The sequence below is a fragment of the Balaenoptera physalus genome (genome assembly GCF_965194825.1).
Source record: "Balaenoptera physalus genome assembly, chromosome: 3".
Taxonomy (NCBI): Eukaryota; Metazoa; Chordata; class Mammalia; order Artiodactyla; family Balaenopteridae; genus Balaenoptera; species Balaenoptera physalus.
Genome location: NC_138890.1, coordinates 146,346,472 through 146,373,108, shown reverse-complemented (window position 1 = coordinate 146,373,108; position 26,637 = coordinate 146,346,472). Strand labels below are relative to the sequence as shown.

Genomic DNA, 26,637 nt, shown 5'->3' with positions numbered 1-26,637 from the left:
CTTATTGTTTGAGGATTGTGGGGATGTGTAACCATTTATTAAAGACTAAAAGCAAAAAGGTGAGCCTTACAAAATTCTTCCAGTATAAGCAGGTCTCCAATCCAGCCAGTTGTGGATTAGTGCACCTGCCAAAAGTTGGGTTTCAGAGTCAGGGTTGCTGGGGAGAGAATGGGGATTTTTATTGAACTCTCCACTCACCTCACTTGCATCTGGTACTGATTCCTTATTGGACCCAGGGGGTTGAGGCAGGTCTCAGCTGCGGACACTGGGGAAAAAGAACAGCAAAGATATTACTTATATGAGTTTTGGCTTTCATTATGAACAGGAATTAGTTAGTAGTCCTATAGAAATACTTCAAAAGTGATTCTTTAAAGAATATTAATTATACTTTGGCTTGGAAAAGCTATACTCCCCAGCAAGGTGAAGAATGATAGCCACAGATAGAGTTACACTGGAGGGAAAGGAATCACATTGGCTCACTCTCATTAATGTTAATGGATAGTTTCACCCACACACTAGTGGGAAAAAGAATCTGTTGTGAACTGAACTATTTTCAGTCCTGGTGGTTACTAAATTAATACCTTCTTAAGAAGTCAAGTTATGCTCAAATATACCACAGGGAAACTACCATCTGCTCTAAAGTCACTCTTTAGAGAAGATTCTCCAGGGTTCCTTCTAGCCTGCAGATGCTACATCAATCTGGAAAGTAATTTCTAGGAAGCTAGTTCATTATCATGTATCCTTCTACTGTTCTCACAACTCCTGCTCTCAAGCTCCCTAGTTAAAAAGTAAAACGTGTCATGTGCATCCCCTTCCCTCCTTCCTTCCCTCCTGCCTCCTTCCTTTCTCTCTCTCTCCCTCCCTCCCCCGCCTCCCTCTCTCCCTTCCTTTTCTTATAGTTATACACTAAGTTTTGCAAACTCTAAACTTGGGACTGGTTCTTTTTTGCAAAATTTACTTTCTGCCTTTTTTTTTCCTTTCTCATTCCTCTATCAGGTGATGATACCTTAAAATTATGGGACATCCGACAGTTTAATAAGCCACTTTTTTCAGCCTCGGGTCTTCCCACCATGTTCCCAATGTAAGTAGCATATTTTTAATATTTGATAAGCACAAGAGAATGGAAAAGTAATTTTTTCATCTTCATGTTAATTTATAGTGTCTTAGATTTTCTAGAAAAGGGACCTGAAGAGTGATTGAAATAGGTTTTTTGAAAGATGAATTTTTATTTTTCCTTTCATTTTGTACATTCTTCAGAATATAAAATTTTATTTTTGAAGTTGAAATGATGGCTGTTCATGTATTTGTGTGTGTGAATATATGTATTGTATGCATATGTAGGTCTTGGGGTAGTAAAAACATTTTAAAGGGTTGAATTGTTCTTTTAATAGTGTATAAATGACAGAGTAGGCCTGTCTTTTATTTGTTTTCTTTTAAAATTTGAATCCTCATACCATTAAAGCAATTCTTCATAGTTACTGAATATTATATGTCATTTTCTCAATTTTTTCTTATCATCATTTCAATCAATAATTCGGTAACCGTCACTTATTCAAACTGTCTTGCTCTGGGTAGCTGAACACTGTTATCTGCATTCTACTAAGTTGATAACTGAAGCTTTAAAGATTTTTCTGCAAACAGCTGAGGTTGGGATTTGATCTCTAAGTCCTACAATTGGTGCCTAAGCAAAAATTTCTATTTTGGTAGAAATAAAATTTCTCATCTGTATTAAATAATGACCAAGAAGGAGAGTGTGAAGGTAATGGAAGCAGCAAATGGAGGAAGCTGTATAATATCAGAGCACTAACTCTGACACAGTCTATTGCCCATGGCATTTATCTGTTAAAACAAACAGATGGATAAACAAACATGAATTTATAGCTGATACGAATTTTTTGAGCCTTGTGCCTGCTGCAAGTAATGCTAACTAGATAACGTCTTTGGCTCATGTCTTAGATTATTCAGTCAGGTGGCCAGACCTCTCATCACAAGAGCTGTTGAATCACAGCCATCAATTAGGTTCCAGCCGTACAAGCTGCTCCTCATTTCATGGTGCTTGACTTGACAAAGCTCAAATTGTTTGAGAGGTAGTGCTGAAAAAAATAATTCCAAAACTGATCAAAATAATCACTACTTAGACATTAGTCATATACTGTCTATTTGTGTATAGACAGGGTCAATGTCTATATTGAGTTTTTCCCACACGTTATTTACATTGAAAGATATTATAATGTATTGAAATTAGAGCACAGATTCTGGAGTCAGGCTGTCTAAGTTCGAATCCCAGCTGTACCACTTACTTTTGTGATCTTGGACAAGGTTTATTTAACCTCTTCCTGCCTCAGTTTCCTAATCAGTAAAATGGGGATAATAGTATCTACTTCATAGAATTATTGTGAGTATTAAGTGAATTAATATAAGTGCCTGACTTACTATAAACCCTATGTAAGAGTTGTCTCTTATTACAGTGAGGTTGTTTATACTTTAACTCATTATCACTGCACTGTTGTGGCGCCATAAGCCTATACTTATAAACTCTTTTTGTCTGTAGGACTGACTGCTGTTTCAGTCCAGATGATAAACTCATAGTCACCGGTACATCTGTTCAAAGGGGATGTGGCAGCGGCAAACTTGTTTTCTTTGAGCGCAGGACTTTCCAAAGGGTGTATGAAATAGACATCACAGATGCGGTATGTGTGTTCTTTCCTCCCAGCCTTGAGAATGAAGTGAAGTTTGCCTCTTAGCCATTTTTGGTTTTGGTTTTGGTTTTGGTTTTGAAATAGAACGTAAGTTCTTGCCCTTACAGTACAGTGGTAGCTGCTTTTTTTCTCCAACACAGGAATTATTAGTACGTTGCAGACTGGCTTATCTACACTTTTCCCTCCCCAACCCAATATTTCCTATAGGCCCACACTTTAGTCAGAATTTCAGCTGGGCCTGGGATGTTTACCCGCTCTGCCAACCAATTTGAGGAGAGAAGAAGCTGATCTTCATGTAGCATACAGAAAGGAGCTTCCCACAGTGTGCATGTTTGTAAGGATTCAGGGATTATGGACAGAAGTGAAACGTTATGCCCTCAGAATGTGATGAAGTGTGTCATTGTTTGAAAACTGTGACAGAATTCTCCTTGTTAGGTTTGTCATTAAGGTAAGACTCAGCTTCCACTGAGGTTAATATCTATTTAGTTATTAGAAGTTTAAAACATTTCAGATTTAACTCCCACATCCGAAAAACCCCCCTTTAGTTTTGTTTACATATTTATGTAAGCACTAAAACACCAGCATGCGTGCATTCATTCATTCATTCATTCATGTCTAGAGACTGGAGCTGTATGTAATACAATAATAGTGAAGATTCCCAGAGGAAAATCTGAGTTCCTTTAAAGCCTTTGAAAGTATGTATTATTATTTAGATGGTAAGGCAAATCATTGTTATTTTTCGAGTATGAAACAGGCCAATTAATGTCTGTGCAAATTTTCTTTGGCTCATAGTCAAATCCTTTAGTAATATCCTGTATCTTAAACAGTGCTCTTATGTAGGTTTCTCCGGTTGTTTCAGCTCTACATAAACAGTTGAGACATATTATGTACTTAAATGATTCAGACAATTGAACAACTGTTTTTAAATCACCAGCAAAAAGCTCCTGTCTCTAATGTTTTAATATTACTGTGGAGTCTTAAGTTGTAGGCGCTAAATTTGAAACCATGGTATAGAGACAATGAACTAACAATGAGACTAATTCTAGATGAGTACTTAAGTTTTATAGATTCTAATCTCATGACATAATTTGAAATGTGCCAACACTAATAATACTTTTTTTTGGGTGCATCCAGGAGCCAACTAAAACACTAGAATCAAAGAAAAACACTCTTGACTCTATCAACTTTAATCTCAAAAAATAAAATTATTATAATTGGTTGTTCCAGAAGTAAGCTGGTTTTGTTTTTGTTTTTTTTTAATGCCTCTCAACGACTATACATCTCAGTATTACTCATGGGGTTGTGTTTTTAAATTATAATTTAAATTGAAATGTAATTAAGGGATATAGAAGTATGATTGTACTTTTATTAAAGACATGTGGATGTCATAAGTGTACAGAACACACTGTTTGTTGTGTTGCTCTGAATTGCTTTTCTAACTAGATGTTTTTCTCCATGGCACTTACCACCATCTCATCTATTATATGTTTGTTTTTGTCTGTCTGCTTCCACCAGGATGTACGCCCATGAGGGCAGAAACTTTGTCTGTTTTGTTCACTGCAATATCCCCAATGCTCAGAACAGTGCCTGGCACATAGAAGGTGCTTGTTTATTGAATGAGTGAATGGTATACTTGGGAAGTGCAAGTAATGCATACTGTAGAGCACAGGTGTGTCTTTGGAGAGTGAGGCAGGAGAGAAGTATCTAGAGATGACAGGGTAAACTGACTTTGTGTACCATAATAAAGTGACTTTATCTTATGGTTTTTTGTTTTTGTTTTTTTTTTTAAAACAAAGGAATGACATATTCAGATCCCGGTCTTAGATGTTGATTTTTATTGAAGTGTGAAGGTTAGATTTACAAGACGTAGTATTTATTTGTATATGTATAATTTAGGAGACTGGGTCAGTGTTCCCTGCAATTAAAAGAAAAAAAGAAAACAGGTTTTAGAAGAAAGACAGCGAGTCTGTTGTTGGTATGTTGAACTTGAAGTACCTTTAGGACCTCTGTGTGGAGATGTTCAGTGGGCAGATGGGTAGATAACTTTGGTGCTTAGAAGAAAGAAGACACAGTTTTGGGAGGAGTATTTATAGTTCATAGTTGAAATGTTGGTTGCTGATTAGTTTGATCACGGAAAGGGCATGAAGGATAGAGAAGATGAGCCCTAGGAAACCAGAGCATTTAAGGGATGAGCAAGTGAAGAGATACAAAGAAAAGAGTGAGGTCATTAAGGAAACAGAATTTATCATATATTGAATTATCTTAGAAAAGTCAGAAAACTGATTTTGAGACGCATTTTAATAGATGGATGAAGAGAGAACTTCAAATAGGGACAAAACCACACACCTTAAAGTGGCCTTTTAAATCATTGATTTAGGATTTGTTTGTCTTTTTTTGGTGGTTAACATCAGACAGCATTGTTTTCTGTTTATATTGTAGAACGACATGCTAAAGGGACTTTAAACTGCCCCTTTGATCCCTATTTTCTCAAGTTTTAAGTCTTCTTGGAATGTAGAAAAATAAACAAATTCATTCTTTGGGATGGATAAAGAGGGTGGACACTTTGCTAGAAGGGCCAAAAAACACCTCTTTTATTTAATTGTATTTTTGTCATTAAAAGCCAGGATTGTCATTTCTTTTGGAAATACCACACTCTGCTATAATAAGGTACTTACTGTATTGAGTTTTAATTTAGCTAAAAGGCAGCATCTCATATTCTTAATATCAACATTTAGTTGTTTGCTTGTTTGACTAGGCACAGGCAGTGGTGCTGGTAGGTCTATCCTAAAGCCATTTACTTCAGTAAAGTATGATTGACTGCATTTTCCCACACCCTTTTCTAAAACTAAATAAATCCCTAGATAGTTATATTCTGGAATGCCAAGCTCAATATATATATAGGGAGCCAAACATTGTTTTCAGTTAGGGAATGTTAACAATCTATACAATTAATTTCCTAATAACTAAAAACTGTCCTACAATCTTCACAATAAATAGCTTTTTAAAATATAACAATTATATTTTCCATATTTAGTTTTGAAACAAACTTTAAAAATGGTTTTAATTACACTCTCTGCATTGTCATATGCTCTGAAAATTTTTCTTTCTCTGTTCAGTTTAGAGACTCTCAACACTCTTCGCTAGGAGATGACAAATGTTTAACATTTACTATTTTTACTGTGTGATGTTTGTACACATTTTACAATTATGCTGAAATTATTTTTAGGTGTTTCCTTTTCCTAGTCCAGTTTTGTTTCCTCAAGTTTAAAAAAATGCATATCCTCATTTATCATCTACTTCGTTGTAATTTGAATAATGTGCTTAGCCTCTTTTCTAAGATAAATTCCAGAATATAATTTGATCTTGAATTTAAAAGCTCACCTTTGTCTTTGTGTAGATGGGACCCTAGAATGTTTATATATTGTGTAAAAAGCTTCCATTACTCTATTTTATGTGAAAAAGCATAGGAGAGAAGGAATGGACTAAATGTAATTTGGAGATGACCTATCATTTTTTTAAAAGGTAATTATGTTTAGAAGAAACAGAAATTTTTAAGTCTTTTCAAAGTTCCAGTTATTTCAGGAAATGCTGTGAAAGAACACTTAAAACTATTATTAGCTTAGTGATTTTTCATCAAACTATACTTTGTTGCAAAATGATTAATAGAATTTCCTTTTTTACTAATATAAATCAAGGGACATGGTTTATGCAATTGTACTAGTATATTACCATTTATACTCTTTAACCCAAGCATAGTGAAATGAAGTTGTTTTGACCTGGTATTAAGATGGTGGCCTCTTCACCTCAGTTGCTTTGGGCAGTAATTTAAGAGAGAACAGACATTCCCTTGTGTAGAGAGAAGAAAAAGGTGGAAAGGAAAACAGCCAGAAATTTCACACTTGGTCCCAACTTCTCTTCTAATTTGTTTGTTTGTTTACGTAGTTTGGTGAGAGATCTCTGTTTCTGTAAACACTGAATGAACAAAGTGAAGAGAAGAAAGAGAAAAACTAAACCTGTATTTTTAAAACATAGCTATAGCATTTAGCACGGCTACTGAACGGAAGGGAAGGGAAATGTGCTTCGGCATTTTCAACTAGACTGCCTTAGGCATTTCAAAGTTGATTGAGAATCCTGGTGCCCATATAAGAAAGGTAATAGTAAAGGTCTTTTAAGGAAGAAAAAAACTCCTTTGTAATCATCTAAAGAATATTTGATTATCTTTAGGAACGTTTTTTAACCATTGAAGAGAATAGATAGCAAAGAACAAGGATTATCTTAGAGTTTTGTTTCTTTCTACCACTACTTGTTCTCTGCAATATCCCTTTCCTGTGGGAGGTGAAATCTGGATTATGCACACTTACTTACTTACTGCCTAGCTACCTACAGGCTGTATCTCTGCCCCTTATTATCATAGGTATTGGTTGAAAAATACGTAATTATTGTTAAAATTATGTTATTAATTAAGTAATAGTTTATATATTTACCAAAAGGTGGGGAAAGTTTCTTATTTCAGACCTACTTATCCAATTACAGAGATAGCCTACTGCATATATTGAGGAGAAGGTAAGGTCCATATTGTGTAAAAAAAAGAGATTTCTTTAAAAGAACAAAAATTTCCATAAAAATACCAACTGTCTGTCCTTCTTTGTATAGTTAGGTGAAGTTCTGAAGAGAACTTGAGTTCACATTATTTTTCTAAACATCATATCTTATCACATTACCCATAGATTATACCCAGATATGACCTTTAAATTAATGAATTTTGATGTCCAAGGAAATTGCTGTATGTGTCAATATGTAAAATGACGTATAACATATAAAATGAAAGGATTAGCACTTCCATTTCACATAAAAAGTTACTGTGTTCTTATTAGGAGAGAATATTGATATTTTAAATCCAAAGAGATTGATACAGTATAAATGGATATAATGGGGCCATGAAATAGTAGACCCTTCATGAATCTAGCTATGTATCTTAATTAACAAGTGTAAGGGACATGCTGACTCTTCAGACTACAATCACCCCATGTTATTTGTACGTGTGAATGAGAACAGAAAGGTCATTCAAATTAGTGGATATTCCAAGGCGTCCTCAGAATTGGCTTTGGAATGTGTCTTTGTTCTTGTATCTGAATACAGATAACGACTAACATGGGGATTTACTTCAAACTTAATGAATTAATGAAGCTGTGCCTGTGAAAGCTTGTCTCTGAAGGAGCTGAAGAACTCAACTGTTCTTCCATTTTGTACTGGGAATAGACTAATGATCCGTCTTTACTGATAGAAAGTCCCAGCTCAGTCCGAATCACACGTCTTTAAGCGTTTTCTAGAAGTAAAGGAGTCAAGTGGTGTCTTTGCCCAGTCAGGATCACATAAGGAATAGTACACAGAGAGAACTTGAGCTATATGCAGTGCAAATGCCAACTGAAAATAAGCTTGAAAGAAAGACTATATTTGGCATTTATCTGCTTTCTAAAATATAGTGAAACCTTCTTAATGTGAAGCACAAGGGGATGGAAAAAAATGGGCTTTGAGTTAACTAGCTTTCCATTATCTGACTTTTATTAAAGAGCAATCAGGCAGCTGGTTGGCTAAGGAATAGCAGTTGCTTTGAATTATGTATTATTTTGAATAAAGCAGTATCAGCTTAGTGAAATTTACTTTCTTGGGAGGATTAAACAATGTAGATTCTAGATGGGTTCTGATTAGTATGTTTGTATTTAGTAAAATATGTTTGTTTTCCCACTGCCAAATGATAAGACAATATACTCAATATAGGTTTATTGAGCATTTGCTCATCGGCAACTAAAAGGGTATGTGAGCACGGCGTGTTTCCTAGTCTTCTGAGATATATGAATATTTGATAGGGAACCTGGGAGTAAATAGATGATGATGGAGTTTTAGTGTAAATTTGCCAACACAGCAGTTACAAGGTTCTTTTTCTAGCACTACCTTTTCCCAGGGTCCTGTGCCTGGTTATTAGGACAATGTTTTACTGTCAAGAAGCACAACGGTCAGTGCTACTTTCTGTAAGAATATTTTCTTTTTTTAAAAAATTAATTTTTATTGGACTATAGTTGCTTTACAATGTTGTGTTAGCTTCTACTGCACAGCAAAATGAATCAGTCATAAATATACATATATCCCCTCCATTTTGGACACTACAGTGCATTAAGTAGACTTCCCTGTGCTATACAGTATGTTCCCATCAGTTGTCTATTTTATACATAGTATCAATAGTGTATATGTGTCAATCCCTATCTCCCAATTCCTCCCACCCCACCCCTTTCCCCCTTGGTATCCATACACTTGTTCTCTATGTCTGTGTCTCTGTGTCTGCTTGGCAATTAAGGTCATCTATACCATTTTTCTGGATTCCACATATATGTGTTAATATACGATATTTGTTTTTGTGACTTACTTCACTCTGTATAACACTCTCTAGGTCCATCCACGTCTCTACAGATGACCCAGTTTCGTTCCTTTTTGTGGCTGAGTAATGTTCCGTTGTTTGTATGTACCACATCCATATCCATTCTTTTTTTTTTTTTTCATATCCATTCTTTATCCATTCCTTTGTTGATGGACATTTAGGTTTTCTTTAAGTAGCAAGGAAAAGAGATGCCATTGGGCTATGATGGAAAAAAATATTGCATTTTTACCACTTTTGTGATTTGACTTACTAAACCCTTTCTTCAGATTCAGTAACTGGAACTCAGCTGGAGTCCCCTGCTAAGTTAGCCTCACAGTGTCCAGGATGGGGCTAGTGTCCTTAAGATGTGATTAAATTACTTTTCATTGCACCTAAAGGTATCATGCTATGGATGTTCCAGGACGGTAGTTCTCAGGATTTAAAGAGTGCAGTTGAGTGTTCATCTGTAGGCACGTGAGAATAGAGAGGAAAGAAGCCACGAATTTCATGATGGTTTAACTGTTACTATGTACCTTATCAAGTCTTAAAATATTTTATGTAGGGAAAATGAAAGGAACAAGCTTAGGCTGATTATTTTTTATTATTTTTAAAGTGTACAGTTCTGTGATTTTTAACCCCTATACATTCCTGTAGTTCCATCAATACAATCAGGATACAGAACAGTTAGTTCCATCACCCCCTAAAAACTCCTTTGTGCCATCCCTCTATAGTCACCCTCTTACCCCCTCCCTCGCTCTCCACGCCTTATCCCTGGCATTCACTGGTCTGTTCTCCATCACTATAGTGTTGACTTTTCAAGAATGTCATACAAATGGACTCATATAGTGTGTAACCTTTTTAGATCAACTTCTTTCAGCAGACTCCTTTGAGACTCATCCAGGTTAGCTGTGTGTATCAATAACTTGTTGCATTTTATTGCTGAATAGTATTCCACTGTATGGATATAGCACAGTTTTTTTATCTACTAAAGGACATTTGATTATTTCTAATTTTTGGAGATTACAGATGGAGCTGCTGTAAGCATTCATATAGAGGTTTTTGTGTGAATGTAAGTTTTCTTTTCTCTAGGGCAAATACCTAAGAGTAGGCTTGCTGGGTCATATAGTGAGTGTACATTTATTTTTATAAGAAACTGCCAAGCCATCTTCAGATTAACAATGTCATTTTGTATTCCCACCAACAGTGTATGTGTTTTTTTTACTTGCTCTGCATCCTTACCAACACTTTGTATTGTAACATTTTTTATTTTATACATTCTAATAGGTGTGTGGAGTGGTTATAATTTGGATTTTCCTAATGGCCAGTGATGTTGAATATCTTCATGTGTCCATTTTCCATGGTTATATTCTCTTGGGTGAAATGCCTCTTCAAGTCTTTTGCACAGTTTTAAATCAGGGTGTTTGTTTCTTACTATTTATTTTGAGAGTCCTCTATATATTCTGGATACCAAGTTCTTGGGATGTTTTCTCCCAGTCTGTTGCTTGTTTTTTTTCTTTTTCTTAATAAAGTCTTTTACAAGGCAAAATACTTTATTTTTTTTTAACATCTTTATTGGAGTATAATTGCTTTACAATGGTGTTACTTTCTGCTTTATAACAAAGTGAATCACTTATACATATACATATGTTCCCACATCTCTTCCCTCTTGTGTCTCCCTCCCTCCCACCCTCCCTATCCCACCCCTCTAGGTGGTCACAAAGCACCGAGCTGATCTCCCTGTGCTATGTGGCTGCTTCCCACTAGCTATCTATTTTACGTTTGGTAGTGTATATACGTCCATGCCACTCTCTCACTTTGTCACAGCTTACCCTTCCCCATCCCCATATCCTCAAGTCCATTCTCTAGTAGGTCTGTGTGTTTATTCCCATCTTGCCCCTAGGTTCTTAATGACCTATTTTTTTTTTTTTTAGATTCCATATATATGTGTTAACATACGGTATTTGTTTTTCTCTTTCTGACTTACTTCACTTTGTATGACAGACTCTAGGTCCATCCACCTCACTACGAATAACTCAATTTCGTTTCTTTTTATGGCTGAGTAATATTCCGTTGTATACATGTGCCACATCTTCTTCATCCATTCATCTGTTGATGGACACTTAGGTTGCTTCCATGTCCTGGCTGTTGTAAATAGAGCTGCAATGAACATTTTGGTACATGACTCTTTTTGAATTATGGTTTTCTCAGGGTATATGCCCAGTAGTGGGATTGCTGGGTCATATGGTAGTTCTATTTTTAGTTTTTTAGGGAAACTGCATAGTGGCTGCATAGTAGTTCTCCATAGTGGCTGTATCAATTTACATTCCCACCAACAGTGCAAGAGTGTTCCCTTTTCTCCACACCCTCTCCAGCATTTATTGTTTGCAGATTTTCTGATGATGGCCATTCTGACCAGTGTGAGATGATATCTCACTGTAGTGTTTTTTTTTTTTTTTTCTCACTGTAGTTTTGATTTGCATTTCTCTAATGATTAATGATGTTGAGCATTCTTTCATGTGTTTGTTAGCAATCTGTATATCTTCTTTGGAGAAATGTCTATTTAGATCTTCTGCCCATTTTTGGAATGGGTTGTTTGTTTTTATTGATATTGAGCTGCATGAGCTGCTTGTAAATTTTGGAGGTTAATCCTTTGTCAGTTGCTTCATTTGCAAATATTTTCTCCCATTCTGAGGGTTGTCCTTTCATCTTGTTTGTGGTTTCCTTTGCTGTGCAAAAGCTTTGAAGTTTCATTAGGTCCCATTTGTTTATTTTTGTTTTTATTTACACTTCTCTAGGAGGTGGGTCAAAAAGGATCTTACTGTGATGTATGTCATAGACTGTTCTGCCTATGTTTTCCCATAAGAGTTTGATAGTGTCTAGCCTTACATTTAGGTCTTTAATCCATTTTGAGTTTATTTTTGTATATGGTGTTAGGGAATGTTCTAATTTCTTACTTTTACATGTACCTGTCCAGTTTTCCCAGCACTACTTATTGAAGAGGCTCTCTTTTCTCCACTGTGTATTCTTGCCTCTTTTATCAAAGATAAGGTGACCATATGTGTGTGGGTTTATCTCTGGGCTTTCTATCCTGTTCCATTGATCTATATTTCTGTTTTTGTGCCAGTACCATACTGTCTTGATTACTGTAGCTTTGTAGTATAGTCTGAAGTCAGGGAGCCTGATTCCTCCAGCTCCAATTTTCGTTCTCAAAATTGCTTTGGCTATTCGGGGTCTTTTGTGTTTCCATACAAATTGTGAAATTTTTTGTTCTAGTTCTGTGAAAAATGCCATTGGTAGTTTGATAGGGATTGCACTGAATCTGTAGATTGCTTTTGGTAGTAGAGTCATTTTCACAATGTTGATTCTTCCAATCCAAGAACATGGTGTATCTCTCCATCTATTTGTATCATCTTTAAATTCTTTCATCAGTGTCTTATAATTTTCTGCATACAGGTCTTTTGTCTCCTTAGGTAGGTTTATTCCTAGATATTTTATTGTTTTTGTTGCAGTGGTAAACGGGAGTGTTTCCTTAATTTCACTTTCAGATTTTTCATCATTAGTGTATAGGAGTGCTACAGATTTCTGTGCATTAATTTTGTATCCTGCTACTTTACCAAATTCATTGATTAGCTCTAGTACTTTTCTGGTAGCATCTTTAGGATTCTCTATGTATAGTATCATATCATCTGCAAACAGTGACAGCTTTACTTCTTCTTTTCCGATTTGGATTCCTTTTATTTCTTTTTCTTCTCTGATTGCTGTGGCTAAAACTTCCAAAACTATGTTGAATAATAGTGGTGACAGTGGGCAACCTTGTCTTGTTCCTGATCTTAGTGGAAATGGTTTCAGTTTTTCACCATTGAGGATGATATTGGCTGTGGGTTTGTCATATATGGCCTTTATTATGTTGAGGAAAGTTCCCTCTATGCCTACTTTCTGCAGGGCTTTTATCATAAATGGGTGTTGAATTTTGTCAAAAGCTTTCTCTGCATCTATTGAGATGATCGTTTGGTTTTTCTCCTTCAATTTGTTAATATGGTGTATCACAGTGATTGATTTGCGTATATTGAAGAATCCTTGCATTCCTGGTATAAACCCCACTTGATCATGGTGTATGATCCTTTTAATGTGCTGTTGGATTCTGTTTGTTAGTAGTTTGTTGAGGATTTTTGCATCTATGTTCATCAGTGATATCGGCCTATAGTTTTCTTTCTTTGTGACATGTTTGTCTGGTTTTGGTATCAGGGAGATGGTGGCCTCATAGAATGAGATTGGGAGTATTCCTCCCTCTGCTATATTTTGGAAGAGTTTGAGAAGGATAGGTGTTAGCTCTTCTCTAAATGTTTGATAGAATTCGCCTGTGAAGCCATCTGGTCCTGGACTTTTGTTTGTTGGAAGATTTTTAATCACAGTTTCAATTTCAGTGCTTGTGATTGGTCTGTTCATTTTCTATTTCTTCCTGGTTCAGTCTCGGAGGTTGTGCATTTCTAAGAATTTGTCCATTTCTTCCAGGTTGTCTATTTTATTGGCATAGAGTTGCTTGTAGTAATCTCTCATGATCCTTTGTATTTTCTGCAGTGTCAGTTGTTACTTCTCCTTTTTCATTTCTAATTCTATTGATTTGAGTCTTCTCCCTTTTTTTCTTGATGAGTCTGGCTAATGGTTTATCAATTTTGTTTATCGTCTCAAAGAACCAGCTTTTACTTTTATTGATCTTTGCTACCGTTTCCTTCATTTCTTTTTCATTTGTTCCTGATCTCATCTTTATGATTTCTTTCCTTCTGCTAACTTTGGGGTTTTTTTGTTCTTCTTTCTCTAATTGCTTTAGGTGTAAGGTTAGGTTGTTTATTTGACATGTTTCTTGCTTCTTAAGATAGGATTGTATTGCTATAAACTTCCCTCTTAGAACTGCTTTTGTTGCATCCCGTAGGTTTTGGGTCGTCATGTTTTCATTGTCATTTGTTTCTAGGTATTTTTTGATTTCCTCTTTGATTTCTTCAGTGATCTCTTTATTATTAAGTAGTGTATTTTTTAGCCTCCATGTCTTTGTATTTTTTACAGATTTTTTCCTGTAATTGATATCTAGTCTCATAGCATTGTGGTCGGAAAAGATACTTGACACGATTTCAATTTTCTTAAATTTACCAAGGCTTGATTTGTGACCCAAGATATGATCTATCCTGGAGAATGTTCCATGAGCACTTGAGAAGAATGTGTATTCTGTTGTTTTTGGATGGTATGTCCTGTAAATATCAATTAAGTCCATCTTGTTTAATGTATCATTTAAAGCTTGTGTTTCCTTATTTATTTTCATTTTGGATGATCTGTCCTTTGGTGAAAGTGGGGTGTTAAAGTCCCCTACTCTGATTGTGTTACTGGCGATTTCCCCCTTTATGGCTGTTAGTATTTGCCTTATGTATTGAGGTGCTCCTATGTTGAGTGCGTATATATTTACAATTGCTATATCTTCTTCTTGGATCGATCCCTTGATCATTATGTAGTGTCCTTCTTTGTCTCTTGTAATAGTCTTTATATTAAAGTCTATTTTGTGTTATATGAGAATTGCTACTCCAGCTTTCTTTTGATTTCCATTTGCATGGAATATCTTTTTCCATCCCCTCACTTTCAGTCTGTATGTGTCCCATGGTCTGAAGTGGGTCTCTTCTAGACAGCATATATACGGGTCTTGTTTTTGTATCCATTCAGCCAGTCTGTGTCTTTTGGTTGGAGCATTTAATCCATTTACATTTAAGGTAATTATCGATATGTATGCTCCTATTACCATTTTCTTAATTGTTTTGGGTTTGTTATTGTAGGTCTTTTCCTTCTCTTGTGTTTCCTACCTAGAGAAGTTTCTTTAGCATTTGTTGTAAAGCTGGTTTGATGGTGCTGAATTCTCTTAGCTGTTGCTTGTTTATAAAGGTTTTAATTTCTCCATGAAATCTGAATGAGATCCTTGACGGGTAGAGTAATCTTGGTTGTAGGTTTTTCTCCTTCATCACTTCAAGTATGTCCTGCCACTCCCTTCTGGCTTGCAGAGTTTCTGCTGAAAGATCAGCTGTTAACCTTATGGGGATTCCCTTGTGTGTTATTTGTTGTTTTTCCCTTGCTGCTTTTAATATGTTTTCTTTATATGTAATTTTTGATAGTTTGATTAAAATGTGTCTTGGTGTGTTTCTCCTTGGATTTATCCTGTATGGGACTCTCTGTGCTTCCAGGACTTGATTAACTATTTCCTTTCCCATATTAGGGAAGTTTTCAACTATAATCTCTTCAAATTTTTCTCAGTCCCTTTATTTTTGTCTTCCTCTTCTGGGACCCCTATAATTCGAATGTTGGTGCATTTAATGTTGTCCCAGAGGTCTCTGAGACTGTCCTCAGTTCTTTTCATTTTTTTTCTTTATTCTGCTCTGCAGAGTTATTTGCACTATTTTATCTTCCAGGTCACTTATCCGTTCTTCTGCCTCAGTTATTCTGCTATTGATCCCTTCTAGAGAATTTTTAATTTCATTTACTGTGTTGTTCATCACTGTTTGCTCTTTAGTTCTTCTAGGTCCTTGTTAAACGTTTCTTGTATTTTCTGTATTCTATTTCCAAGATTTTGGGTCATCTTTTCTATTGTTATTCTGAATTTTTTTTCTGGTAGAGTGCCTATTTCCTCTTCATTTGTTAGGTCTGGTGGGTTTTTGCCTTGCTACTTCATCTGCTGTGTGTTTCTCTGTCTTCTCATTTTGCTTAACTTATTGTGTTTGGGGTCTCCTTTTCTCAGGCTGCAGGTTTGTAGTTCCCGTTGTTTTTGGTGTCTGTCCCCAGTGGCTAAGGTTGGTTCAGTGGGTTGTGTAGGCTTCCTGGCGGAGGGGACTAGTGCCTGTGTTCTGGTGGTTGAGGCTGGATCTTGTCTTTCTGGTGGGCAAGTCCACGTCTGGTGGTGTGTTGGGGTGTCTGTGGCTTTGTTATGATTTTAGGCAGCCTCTCTGCTAATGGATGGGGTTGTGTTCCTGTCTTGCTAGTTGTTTGGCATAGGGTGCCCAGCACTGTAGCTTGCTGGTCGTTGAGTGAAGCTGGGTCTTGGCGTCGAGATGGAGATCTCTGGGAGATTTTCTCCGTTTGATATTACATGGAGCTGGGAGGTCTCTTGTGGATCAGTGTCCTGAACTCGTCTCTCCCACCTCAGAGGGACAGCCCTGACGCCTGGCTGGAGCACCAAGAGCCTTTCATCCACACGGCTCAGAATAAAAGGGAGAAAAAAAATAAAGAAAGAAAGAATGAAGATAAAATAAAAGGAAAGTTATTAAAATAAAAAATAATTACTAAGAAAAAATTTTTTAAAGTAAAAAAGAAACAAGAACGGACAAACAGAACCCTAAGACAAATGGTAAAAGCAAAGCTATACAGACAATATCACACCCAGAAGCATACACATACACACTCACAAAAAGAGAGAAAGGGAAAAATATATATATATCTTTGCTCCCAAAGTCCACCTCCTCAATTTGGGATGATTTGTTGTCTATTCAGGTATTCCACAGAGGCAGGGTACGTCACGTTGATTGTGGAGATTTAATCCTCTGCTCCTGAGGCTGCTGGGAGAAATTTCCCTTTCTCTTATTTGTTCACACAGCTCTGGGGGTTCAACTTTGGATTTGGACCCGCCTCTGCGTGTAGGTCGCCTGAGGGCGTCTGTTCTTTGCTCAGACAGGAGGGGGGTAAAGGAGCCACTGATTCGGGGGCTCTGGCTCACTCAGGCCGGGGGTAGGGAGGGATACAGATGCAGGGCGAGCCTGCGGCGGCAGAGGCCAGTGTGACGTTGCACCAGCCTGAGGCGCGCCGTGCATTCTCCCAGGGAAGTTGTCCCTGGATCACGGGACCCTGGCAGTGGCAGGCTGCACAGGCTTCTGGGAGGGGCGGTGTGGATAGTGACCTGTGCTCGTACACAGGCTTCTTGGTGGCGGCAGCAGCAGCCTTAGCATCCCATGCCTGTCTCTGGGGTCTGCTCTGATAGCTGTGGCTCGCGCCCGTCTCTGGAGCTCCTTTAAGCGGCGCTCTGAATCCCCTCTCCTCGTGCACCGGGAAACAGTGGTCTCTTGCCTCTTCGGCAGGTCCAGACTTTTTCCCGGACTCCCTCCCGGCTAGCCGTGGCGCACTAGCCCCCTTCAGGCTGTGTTCACACAGCCAACAGCAGTCCTCTCCCTGGGATCCGACCTCCGAAGCCCGAGCCTCAGCTCCCAGCCCCCAGCTGCCCTGGCGTGTGAGCAGACAAGCCTCTTGGGCTGGTGAGTGCTGGTCGGCACCGATCCTGTGCGGGAATCTTTCCGCTTTGCCCTCTGCACCCCTGTTGCTGCGGTCTCACTCCTCCGTGACTTCGAAGCTCCGCCCTCCGCCACCCCCATCTCCGCCCGCGAAGGGGCTTCCTAGTGTGTGGAAACCTTTCCTCCTTCACAGCTCCCTCCCAAAGGTGCAGGTCCCGTCCCTATTCTTTTGTCTCTGTTTTTTCTTTTTTCTTTTGCCCTACCCAGGTACATGGGGAGTTTCTTGCCTTTTGGGAAGTCTGAGGTCTTCTGCCAGCGTTCAGTAGGTGTTCTGTAGGAGTTGTTCCACATGTAGATGTATTTCTGATGTATTTGTGGGGAGGAAGGTGATCTCCGTGTCTTACTCTTCCGCCGTCTTGAAGCTCCTCCAAAATACTTTAATTTTATAAAGTCTAATTTATCAGTTTTTTATTTTGTAGAATGTAGCTTTGGTGTCACATCTAAGAACTCCTTGACTGACTCCAGATTACACAGATTTTCTTCTGTGTTTTCTTCTAAAAATTTTAAGGTTTAATGTGGTTCATTTTGGGTGTGTGGTTTATTTTGAGCTAATCTTTGTGTAATAGAGTGAGATATAGGTTGAATCAAGGCCAGGACTAGGGTCAGACTCAAGCACAAAATTGAAGGAGGTATCAAAAAACTCAGTAATCAAAGCAAATTAACATTTTAATGCAATATTATAAAAAATAGGAATTAATGCATAAAATTCATGATGAGTAAAATTCCAGTGCTTTAAATAAAAATGGGATCAGTAAACAGTGCTATGCCAAGCTTTACTGAAGCCCGAGGCAAAAGGAAAATTCAGTTGAACTGAGGCTGCCTTAATTTAAACTTTTGATCTTTTGTTCATTACAGGTTTTTTTGTTGGGGGGGGTTAGGGTGAAGTACCAGAGTGGGGAAATAGTAAACTCACTGCTGATTCAGTGATACTTTGAATTCTGGGCTAATTCCCCAATCCACCTACTACTATTTAGTTTTCAGAATCCTGAAATTTAGGTTTTATAACTGCATTCAGAGGGAGAGACTGAGTGGAATGTGATCCCTCTATCTCACCCAGCACCAGGAGATTTTTTTTTAATTAAAAAAATCATAACTGTGGTGGAAAACTATATGAAATAAATAATGAAATAGTACAAATTGCAGCAAATGTGCCTAGGAGGAAACTTCTAAGATCACTGCATGTTTGCAGGGACGTTCATATTATAGGAAATAAAATAATGTCTTTGATCCTAGTGCGAGTCCCCTCTCCTACACTGGCGATAGGTTCCCTTCACATAACTATGCCACAGGCAAAGCTGCTGGCTTTTGCTTCATCAGCTGCCATCTGGCATCAGGCATACGTTGCTCCGTGTCTCAATGTTATCTTCCAGAGTCCATCTTCTTGCCTACCTGAGGACTACGGCTCAACTCTCCTCTATGAAAATTAGACTTTTAACAGAAGAGTTTACAACCTCCCTAAGAGTTCATTTCTGTTTATGAAATCCCATACCATCGTATCTTTTCTTTTCATTACTTTTAGGCTCACATTCTCATGCTTAGAGCCCACATCCTTTACTCTAGTCCTCAAGGAATTGGAGAACAGCTGGTCAACATCCTCTATTTCCTTGAAGATTATAAAGTTGCTGTTCTGTCTTCTCTTGTCTAAGTGAACCAAACTTAGTTGTTGTTGTTTTAACATTTCCTTGTGGGTCATATTTTCTCAACACTTCTGTTATCTTTGGTACTCTTTTTCTCAGACATTTCTAGATTCTCCAGTGACCAAATTGGAGTAAGGGACTCCTTGGTGCCATGTGGGTGGGAAGGGCATTATATTCCTATGGTTAGAACAATATATGGTACATGGTAGGTGTTTGGTGAAAATGTATTTGTTAATTTTGCTTTACCTTTTGTTATATTTTATTATAGCATGTTCTTATTGGGACTCACTATAATGGCCTATTCTGTACCAGCTTCTCTTGTTTTTGTTTTTTGTTAATGGTTTTTTCTAATTAATTTGGAATTTCAGAGCATAAATATGTTTTCTTTTAGATTTGATGAAAGAAGTACAAATTTTAATTGTCTACTTCTTTAAAACTTGAGATGATCTTTTTTCAGACTTACTAAAAATAGCTATGTTTTGAGTTCAGTGGAGGAAGCAAGTTTACTGTGGATGCTTAAAATACTGGTAATCTAAAACTGTAATGAATATAATTTGTTTTGGTTGTTATACTGTTAGTGAATATGATCTGTCTCCTGGATCTATTTTGTAGAACACACTCTGCTTGGAAGTAAAAATTATTTGTTGGAATTTGTCACTATATTTTATCAAAATTCTAATCATTATTCTTCCTTAGCATAGAAGACAAATTCTGATGTGCTTATCATTTCATTTCTGTTCTCATTTCCAGTCTCTTTTAAAAGAACAATTTATAAATTTAACCAGTAGACTCTTAGTTCAGGAGCAGTTATTTAGATTCTCTATTCAACATTTTCTTCTTTGAAATAATGTTTACTGCAGGAATCCGGATTCAAAACCTATAGTGTGTTGTCTTTTCCTATAATTATCTATCTGACAGTGATTTCGTTTTGGGAGTTACAATTAGATGAAGAACCTATCACATCCTGCTTCAGGCTTCATAAATCATTGAAGGCCGAAGAATGAGGACTAAAAGCAGGGCTTGTCCAGTTTAATAGTTTATTCATTTTCTAGTGTCATTTAACCCTGCAACATGCTGTATTAAAAGGCATCTATTACTTATTTGGTGTCAGCAGTCTCACGGAAATGTTTTCTGTTTACTATTTTGCTTCTATTTCTAGTCCTTCAAAGCAATAGAAACAGTCAGTGTTTCCCTTTTGATTAGTTAGAAACTTTTTTTTTCTTCTCTACACAAGAGTTTGGTGTTTTATTTAATTGGCATTTAAACATATCTATACTTCCTAGTATAGACATAATTGCCACGAATGGCAAAACTGGGTGAAGAATCACCTACTAGATAACACAAGCCTGAAGGAGAAACATACTTGACGCTATAAAATATCAAGAAAAGAGAACTTGATTTTGCAGATATGTAAATTTTGTAGGTGTTCAAAATGACACACTATTCTTTATAAAATGTATAAACATATAATACAGTAATGACTAGTGCTCTGTTGTCCAAACCCAGCACCATATTACATCACACTGGTAGAAGACCAAGTGAAGGACTTATATGTCTTATAGGATTTTCTACCACGGATTTTCCTCTCCCAACCAGAATTTGATGAACGATCTTTGGTTACAAGTTTTCCGGCTGTTCTATCAGAATTCTGGCCAGACTTTCACAATTTATATTAGTGTGGGGAAGAAAGACTTCTATAATTAACACATGTCCCAGGATAGTGTTTTTTCCTTTTTTGGAGTGATAGATAATGCTGTGTCTTGTATGATGAGGGGTTGTGAGACCCCCAAAGGGCTAAATAAAAGAGTATGATTTGTAAAACATCTTTACCTATACTATATTAAGGCAAATAGTGCTTTACATATCCTGTATAGTTCATCTTTGAAGATGCAGCTTTTTCTATAATTTTTTGGTTTTACATACTTGATGATTTCCAAGATCTGATCATATATATTTCTTATCTAGTAGTTAGGGATTTCAAGCTTTATCCATTTGTGCTTTGTTTATTTATATAAAGAAAAGATTTATGGTTATTATCTTTATTCCCATCTCAAACTACTGATAAATGAAGAATGGTAAAGGGGTCTGGGTCTGTGTAGATTAGATCGAGAGAGATGGCCTTAGGTACTGCTTCCCAAGCTCTTTCACAAGCTGGTCCTCATAATAGATGATAATGTGTGGTATAACAGACAAACCCACTCTTTGCTGGAACTGACTTGCCTGAGGCTCCAGTGCCCCAGGCCCCTCTCAAGCCTGCGCGGCTCCATATCTTGGCACGCTTGATCCATTCTGTGCCCACCAGTAGGAAGTTCTACAAGAATATTGGGAATGTGCCTCCAGTAAGCACTGCTTCTTTTTTTTTTTTTAATTTTTTAATTTAATTTTATTTATTTTTTTATACAGGAGGTTCTTATTAGTGATCCGTTTTATACATATTAGTGTATACATGTCAATCCCAATCTCCCAATTCATCCCACCACCACCACCACCCCCAGTCACTTTCCCCCCCCTTGTTGTATTTGCCTTGTGGGATCCACCACTGGTGTCACTCACCCTGTGGACTCCAGCTTCCAGCCTCTTATTTGTTTCCTGCTCCCAGACTGTCATTAATAAGAATAATTACCAGATTTTCTTTAATCCTTATTTGTGCTTTTTTTTTTTTTTTTTGCCTTTGTAAGTCCTTCTCAAATAGCAGACTGGAGCAAACTAACATTTAGTGTTTTGAATTAGAGGAAGAAAATTGTATTTAATTTTCTTACCCAAGAGACCTTCCATTTTCTCTGAGATCTTTTTCTTGTGATGAAGTTCTTTAGGCAAGTTTATTATCAGATACAGATGTGATTCATTTTGTGCCAAGGACAATTACCAGGTTCCAGATTTTTGCTGCTTGAGCAGTTACCTTAATTTTAGAGCAGAGGCTGTAAATAAACTGATTTTAATAAATGCATTTTTCCATCCATTTGATGGGACTTAATTTGTTAATTAGATACCAGTTTTTAAAGAGCATAATCTGTGCATCTGTACCAAATATTTATGGCAGGAATAGAGCAACACTTTTCCTTGTTTGTTTTTTTTTGCAGCAACCCATACATTTATAAAAGTGCCATGGCATTTTTTTCTTTTCACCATTGAGCTTCTATCTGGTTTGTCAGAGAGAGAATTGTTTGGGGCAGGGAAGGGGGAAGATTAAGAAGATTTCCAGCAAAGAGTGATAATTGCTACAAGTCTGGCCCTATGGTGGAAGTTCCTTAGAGTTGGAGGAATGTGGAGGAGGAAAAAAGGATAGGCACGTGCTCACTTATAAGAGCAGAGAAAATGTCTTTAATCGTTTTTATTTGAGGGATGTCTCCATGGAGATCAGGTGGGTGTTGAGGAGTCTTATTTATTGTAGACTAAGGCTTACTCACCAGGTTTGCTTCCTGAACTTTAGAGGAATGAAACTAAGCCCGATGGCCCATGCATGCTGCAAAATCATCCAAGTTTGGGAAAAGCAAGGCTTTGGGAGGACAGGACAAATAGCCTGGAAGAGTTTAAAGATTTCCCATCTTACTCTTCTACCTCCCTGGCTCAGTATTTTAATGTGGAAAGCAGTTTTTCTTTCTCTGTGAAATAAAACTTGGGCTTGTGCAGATCCAAAGAAAATTCTTTCTCCAGTACCTTTCCATTTTCATCTGCCTTCTTTTTATTTGCTTTGGACTCGCATCTTGATCTGTGTTCTTAGTTTTGGGGATCAGCGTATACATGCCCTTTCGAATGTATTGGGTAGTCCTGAAGGTGTCCACGACCGTAAGACTGCCTCTGCACAACTGTGCAAAACTGTGTGACAAGTCTCCTCCCCAGACAGGTGTTAGACTCCTTGTTTGAAATTTTGGAAAATGCTTCTTCTCCCAAGGATTCACTGAGTTAGCTTATCCATTCTTGTACTATGTGACAAAAACCAAACATGAGAAAACTAGACGGAGTTTCTTTTACAGTGTGGGTCAGCAGCTGCAAAGGATCAAGAAATTGTGCTTCATCATAATCATGATTAAGATATAAAATTATGAAGGATGTTAGGCTTCTTTTAGCATGTGAAGTAGAATAAGGGCGGTGTTTGGATATGTGCATCACGGATGCCTAAGATGTTATGCAGGCATTGATTTCTTTTATAGTAACATTTGTGAACTGGGGTAGTAGTTCCTTTTTCCTTTATGATTTTAGTAATACCATCTGCTTTTTAGTATAAACTTGCTAAGACTTCTCTTTCTGGGTCAGGTGGGTTTGGAGATGATTTTAAATCTGCCACATCCCTTCCTCCCCATCATCTTCTAAAACAGGCCTTTGCATAATTAGGTGATATAAAGGAATGAGCACTGGAGTTGCGAAAACCTCCCTGCGGGTCCCAGCTCCTCTGGGTACAAGTTATGTGACCTTGGGAAAGTTACCCAGCCTCCTACAAGCCTCAGTTTCTTCTTGTGAAATGGGGGTGAGATAACTAATTTTGTAGTGTTGCTGTGAGGATTCAACTACTTTAAATAACGTAAAGTTGCAGATACCTAATAGTTCCTTTCCTACCATGTCCTAAAATATAAATTTATTTCTCTCATTGATTTCCTCCTTTTCTCCTTATTTGCTTCCATGATTTCACTTAAAGTAAGCAAAACAAAACCACAGAAATAAATTATTTGGAATTTTTTGTGGCCTTTTTACTTTTGCAGAGGGGTAATTCCAAAATTCCTGTTTTGGAATCTTGACACTGCCTTTTGTACACAAAGTGCTTTCTTCTTCTCTGCCCCCCACCCCCTCTTTTTTCTCTGGTCTTCACAGAGAAGAAAGATCTCTGTGTCGAGCACATGAAAGTCTTGTAACTCCTTGTCGTCTTGCTTATGATCTCCATCGCCGGTTACTGTCTCTTTGTGGCTGCCGCTAGAGCTGAGCACTTTTGGGGCAGACTGTGGTTCCTCTGCACTGCCAGATTATCTGAAATGACAGTAGGTTTTGGTTTAAAAGGCTAAACTGGGACTTCCCTGGTGGCGCAGTGGTTAAGAATCTGCCTGCCAATGCAGGGGACACGGGTTTGAGCCCTGGTTCGGGAAGATCCCACATGCCGTGGAGCAACTAAGCCTGTGCGCCACAACTACTGAGCCCACATGCCACAACTACTGAACCCCACGTGCCTAGAGCCTGTGCTCCGCAACAAGAGAAGCCACCGCAGTGAGAAGCCCACGCGCCTCAATGAAGAGTAGCCCCCGCTCACTGCAACTAGAGAAAGCCCGTGTGCAGCTACGAAGACCAAACACAGCCAAAAATAAAAAATAAATAAATTTTAAAAGACTAAACTTAATTTTTATGGTAACATGGGGTTCAGCTTAGGCAGCTAGGGGAAGCCAGTGGTGGTCCCACGTGCTTCGGTAAGATGAAGTAGATTAGTGTAAGAATAAAACCCTTTATCGATTTAATTAAGCAAATCAGTACATTAAAATAGGCAGACTAACTTCAGAATCTAGTTCTTCGCACTACAGTGGCCTTCTGCTTTCTCTTTGGTCCGTGCAGATCTCCTGTCATGACATTTTCCTCTGCTCCTTTAATTCAGATGTGCTCTCTACCCTTCATTTGCTGTGTCACTCAGCAAATGTGTACGTCTGGATGTGGCAAGCCCCCAGCTACAGAAGTACCTCTTCAAGAACAGAGGATGGAAGATGTCTTTGGTGGATGGTTGACTGAGTGAATGCATTCCTTCTAAGTAGTTATAGCTCATCTGTCTTCTGATAGCTCCTTGGGCTTCTAGCAGGCACGTGTCCCACTGTTGTTAAGTAAAAGCCAGTATGTGTGTTTGACAAGTTAGCAGCGTGGCAGCTCTCCTTGCTCCCCAGCCTCGCTGCTGTCTCAGGGCTTGTTTGGTTTGGCAGATGGCCAGCTCTCTGCTATAAGATGCATTTCCTTGACAGGACAAAGTGTGGAGCCGCATTAGCTGCAAAGTTTACGGAGGTTAGCTAAACATACACAATAAATATTAATAAACAAAAAGAGCCCACCCACCTTTGACTTTGAATTCTGTTTCTTCATTCCATGTTTTGGAATCCTTGTAATATTTGATTAATAGCCAGTCGTAGCGTAATTGAGCCTTAAGTATCTTTTGCTTAAGTCGGACTGCTCCCAGAGTCCTCATTGGCTGCTTTGGTGACTCACTGCCACAGTGGATGGAGCTCTGGAATGACTGTTTAGTTCAAGGGGTCTCATTTGCCTTCTCCTTGCTTCCATGTAAAAAGCCATGTGTGTGTCTAGGGGCATTAGAGGGTAAAAGCTGTGAACAGGAATAGAGGTGCAGTGCCCTGAGCTTGGACTCCCTGAAAAGCCGTCTGTTGGCCTGGACCGTTGCCTCTCTCTAACATTTACACCCTCAGCGTAGAGGGAGAGAGTAACAGTAACCTGCTGCCCCTGGAAACTGCCTGTTTGGCTGGGTGTCTTGGAATTTACCAGGCCTACACTGTGGATCTTTTCCAATTCTGCACCCTGCTCACTTGAAAACATATTTGAGAACCAGTAATCTTAGACTGCTTAGACAGATCTCTAGAGAACCAAGGAAGAGAAATAACTTTAATGCTATGTCCTTAAAGTTGTCCTGGGGCGATTTGTGGGTGCTGAGATTTCTGAAGGCCCTTGAAAGCCCCTCTCACTCTCCTCCCTTGCTCTCTGGTCCTTGCACATCCCTCTTTTTAGGCCCGCATTGGCAGGGAGCTAACCCTACTCTGTTTGTGGGGTACTTGAGTATAATAATGATCTGGAGAAATCAAATTATCCCTCCTAGGCAGTAGTGAGTTTAAGTTGAAAATTGTCTCTACCTCCACCTAGCAAAGCAATCCGTTTAGGCTTGGGTGAACTGTAACTTTTAATTCATCCCTGCAGCAAACATTTATTGAGTTCCAGACACTAATCTAGGCACTTGGGATTCTTGGCTACGTAAAACAGATGAAGATCGGCCTGTGTGGAACGTGTATCCTAGTAGGGGAGGCAGACAATAAGCATAATTAACAGTAAACTATATAGTACTTTAAAATGGGATACATGCTATAAAAACAAGGAAAGTAAGGGGAGTTGTGTGATGCAGTTTTAAATAGGGTGGTCTGGGTAGTTATGACACTTAAGCCAAGACTAGAAGGATGAGTATTGGCTTGGATGAACTTATTCTAGGTAAGATATGAAGTTATGTTTGAGACTCTTTTCATGTTTCCACATGCCTGGCCTTGACCATCTGGAAATTCCCAGTGGTCTAAGCGTGCTTCTCAAATTAGTTTCAGTGGCGGAGAACCTGGTAGTCAGGTTGTGCTTTGCAGACCATGAACTATTGATATACTTAATTCCATCTTACCAACCAGGCACAGTTTTATTAGGAGAAAATGTGACTTTTTAGACACATGCATTATAAAGTAAGTTTCATGAGCATATGCACAAAGCAACAACAACCCCACACCCTAAGAGTCAAACTTTGATTTACTATTTTCATATTTTACTAAAAATATCATTTACTATTTTCAAGTTTTTCTGTTAATATTCCCTCACCATTATAAATGTTTTATCATCTTTTAGCACTTGCTAATAGA

The 26,637-nt window shown here is 38.0% G+C and overlaps 1 protein-coding gene and 1 long non-coding RNA gene across 3 annotated transcripts in view; both read left to right on the top strand.

Moving 5' to 3' along the window:
- Positions 1-26,637, top strand: part of LOC309656913 — a 542,283-nt gene that overhangs the window by 252,266 nt on the left and 263,380 nt on the right. The gene's annotated exons all lie outside the window — the stretch shown is intronic.
- Positions 1-26,637, top strand: part of WDR70 (WD repeat domain 70) — a 302,933-nt gene that overhangs the window by 249,296 nt on the left and 27,000 nt on the right. The window contains exons 12-13 of one of the 2 annotated variants that reach the window (XM_082453729.1): positions 997-1,081; positions 2,552-2,690. The exons of the other annotated variant lie outside the window; for it this stretch is intronic. Of the exons in view, the coding sequence (XP_082309855.1) occupies positions 997-1,081; positions 2,552-2,690 (224 nt within the window). The remainder of the gene's footprint in view (positions 1-996; positions 1,082-2,551; positions 2,691-26,637) is intronic. 2 annotated transcript variants of the gene reach the window in all.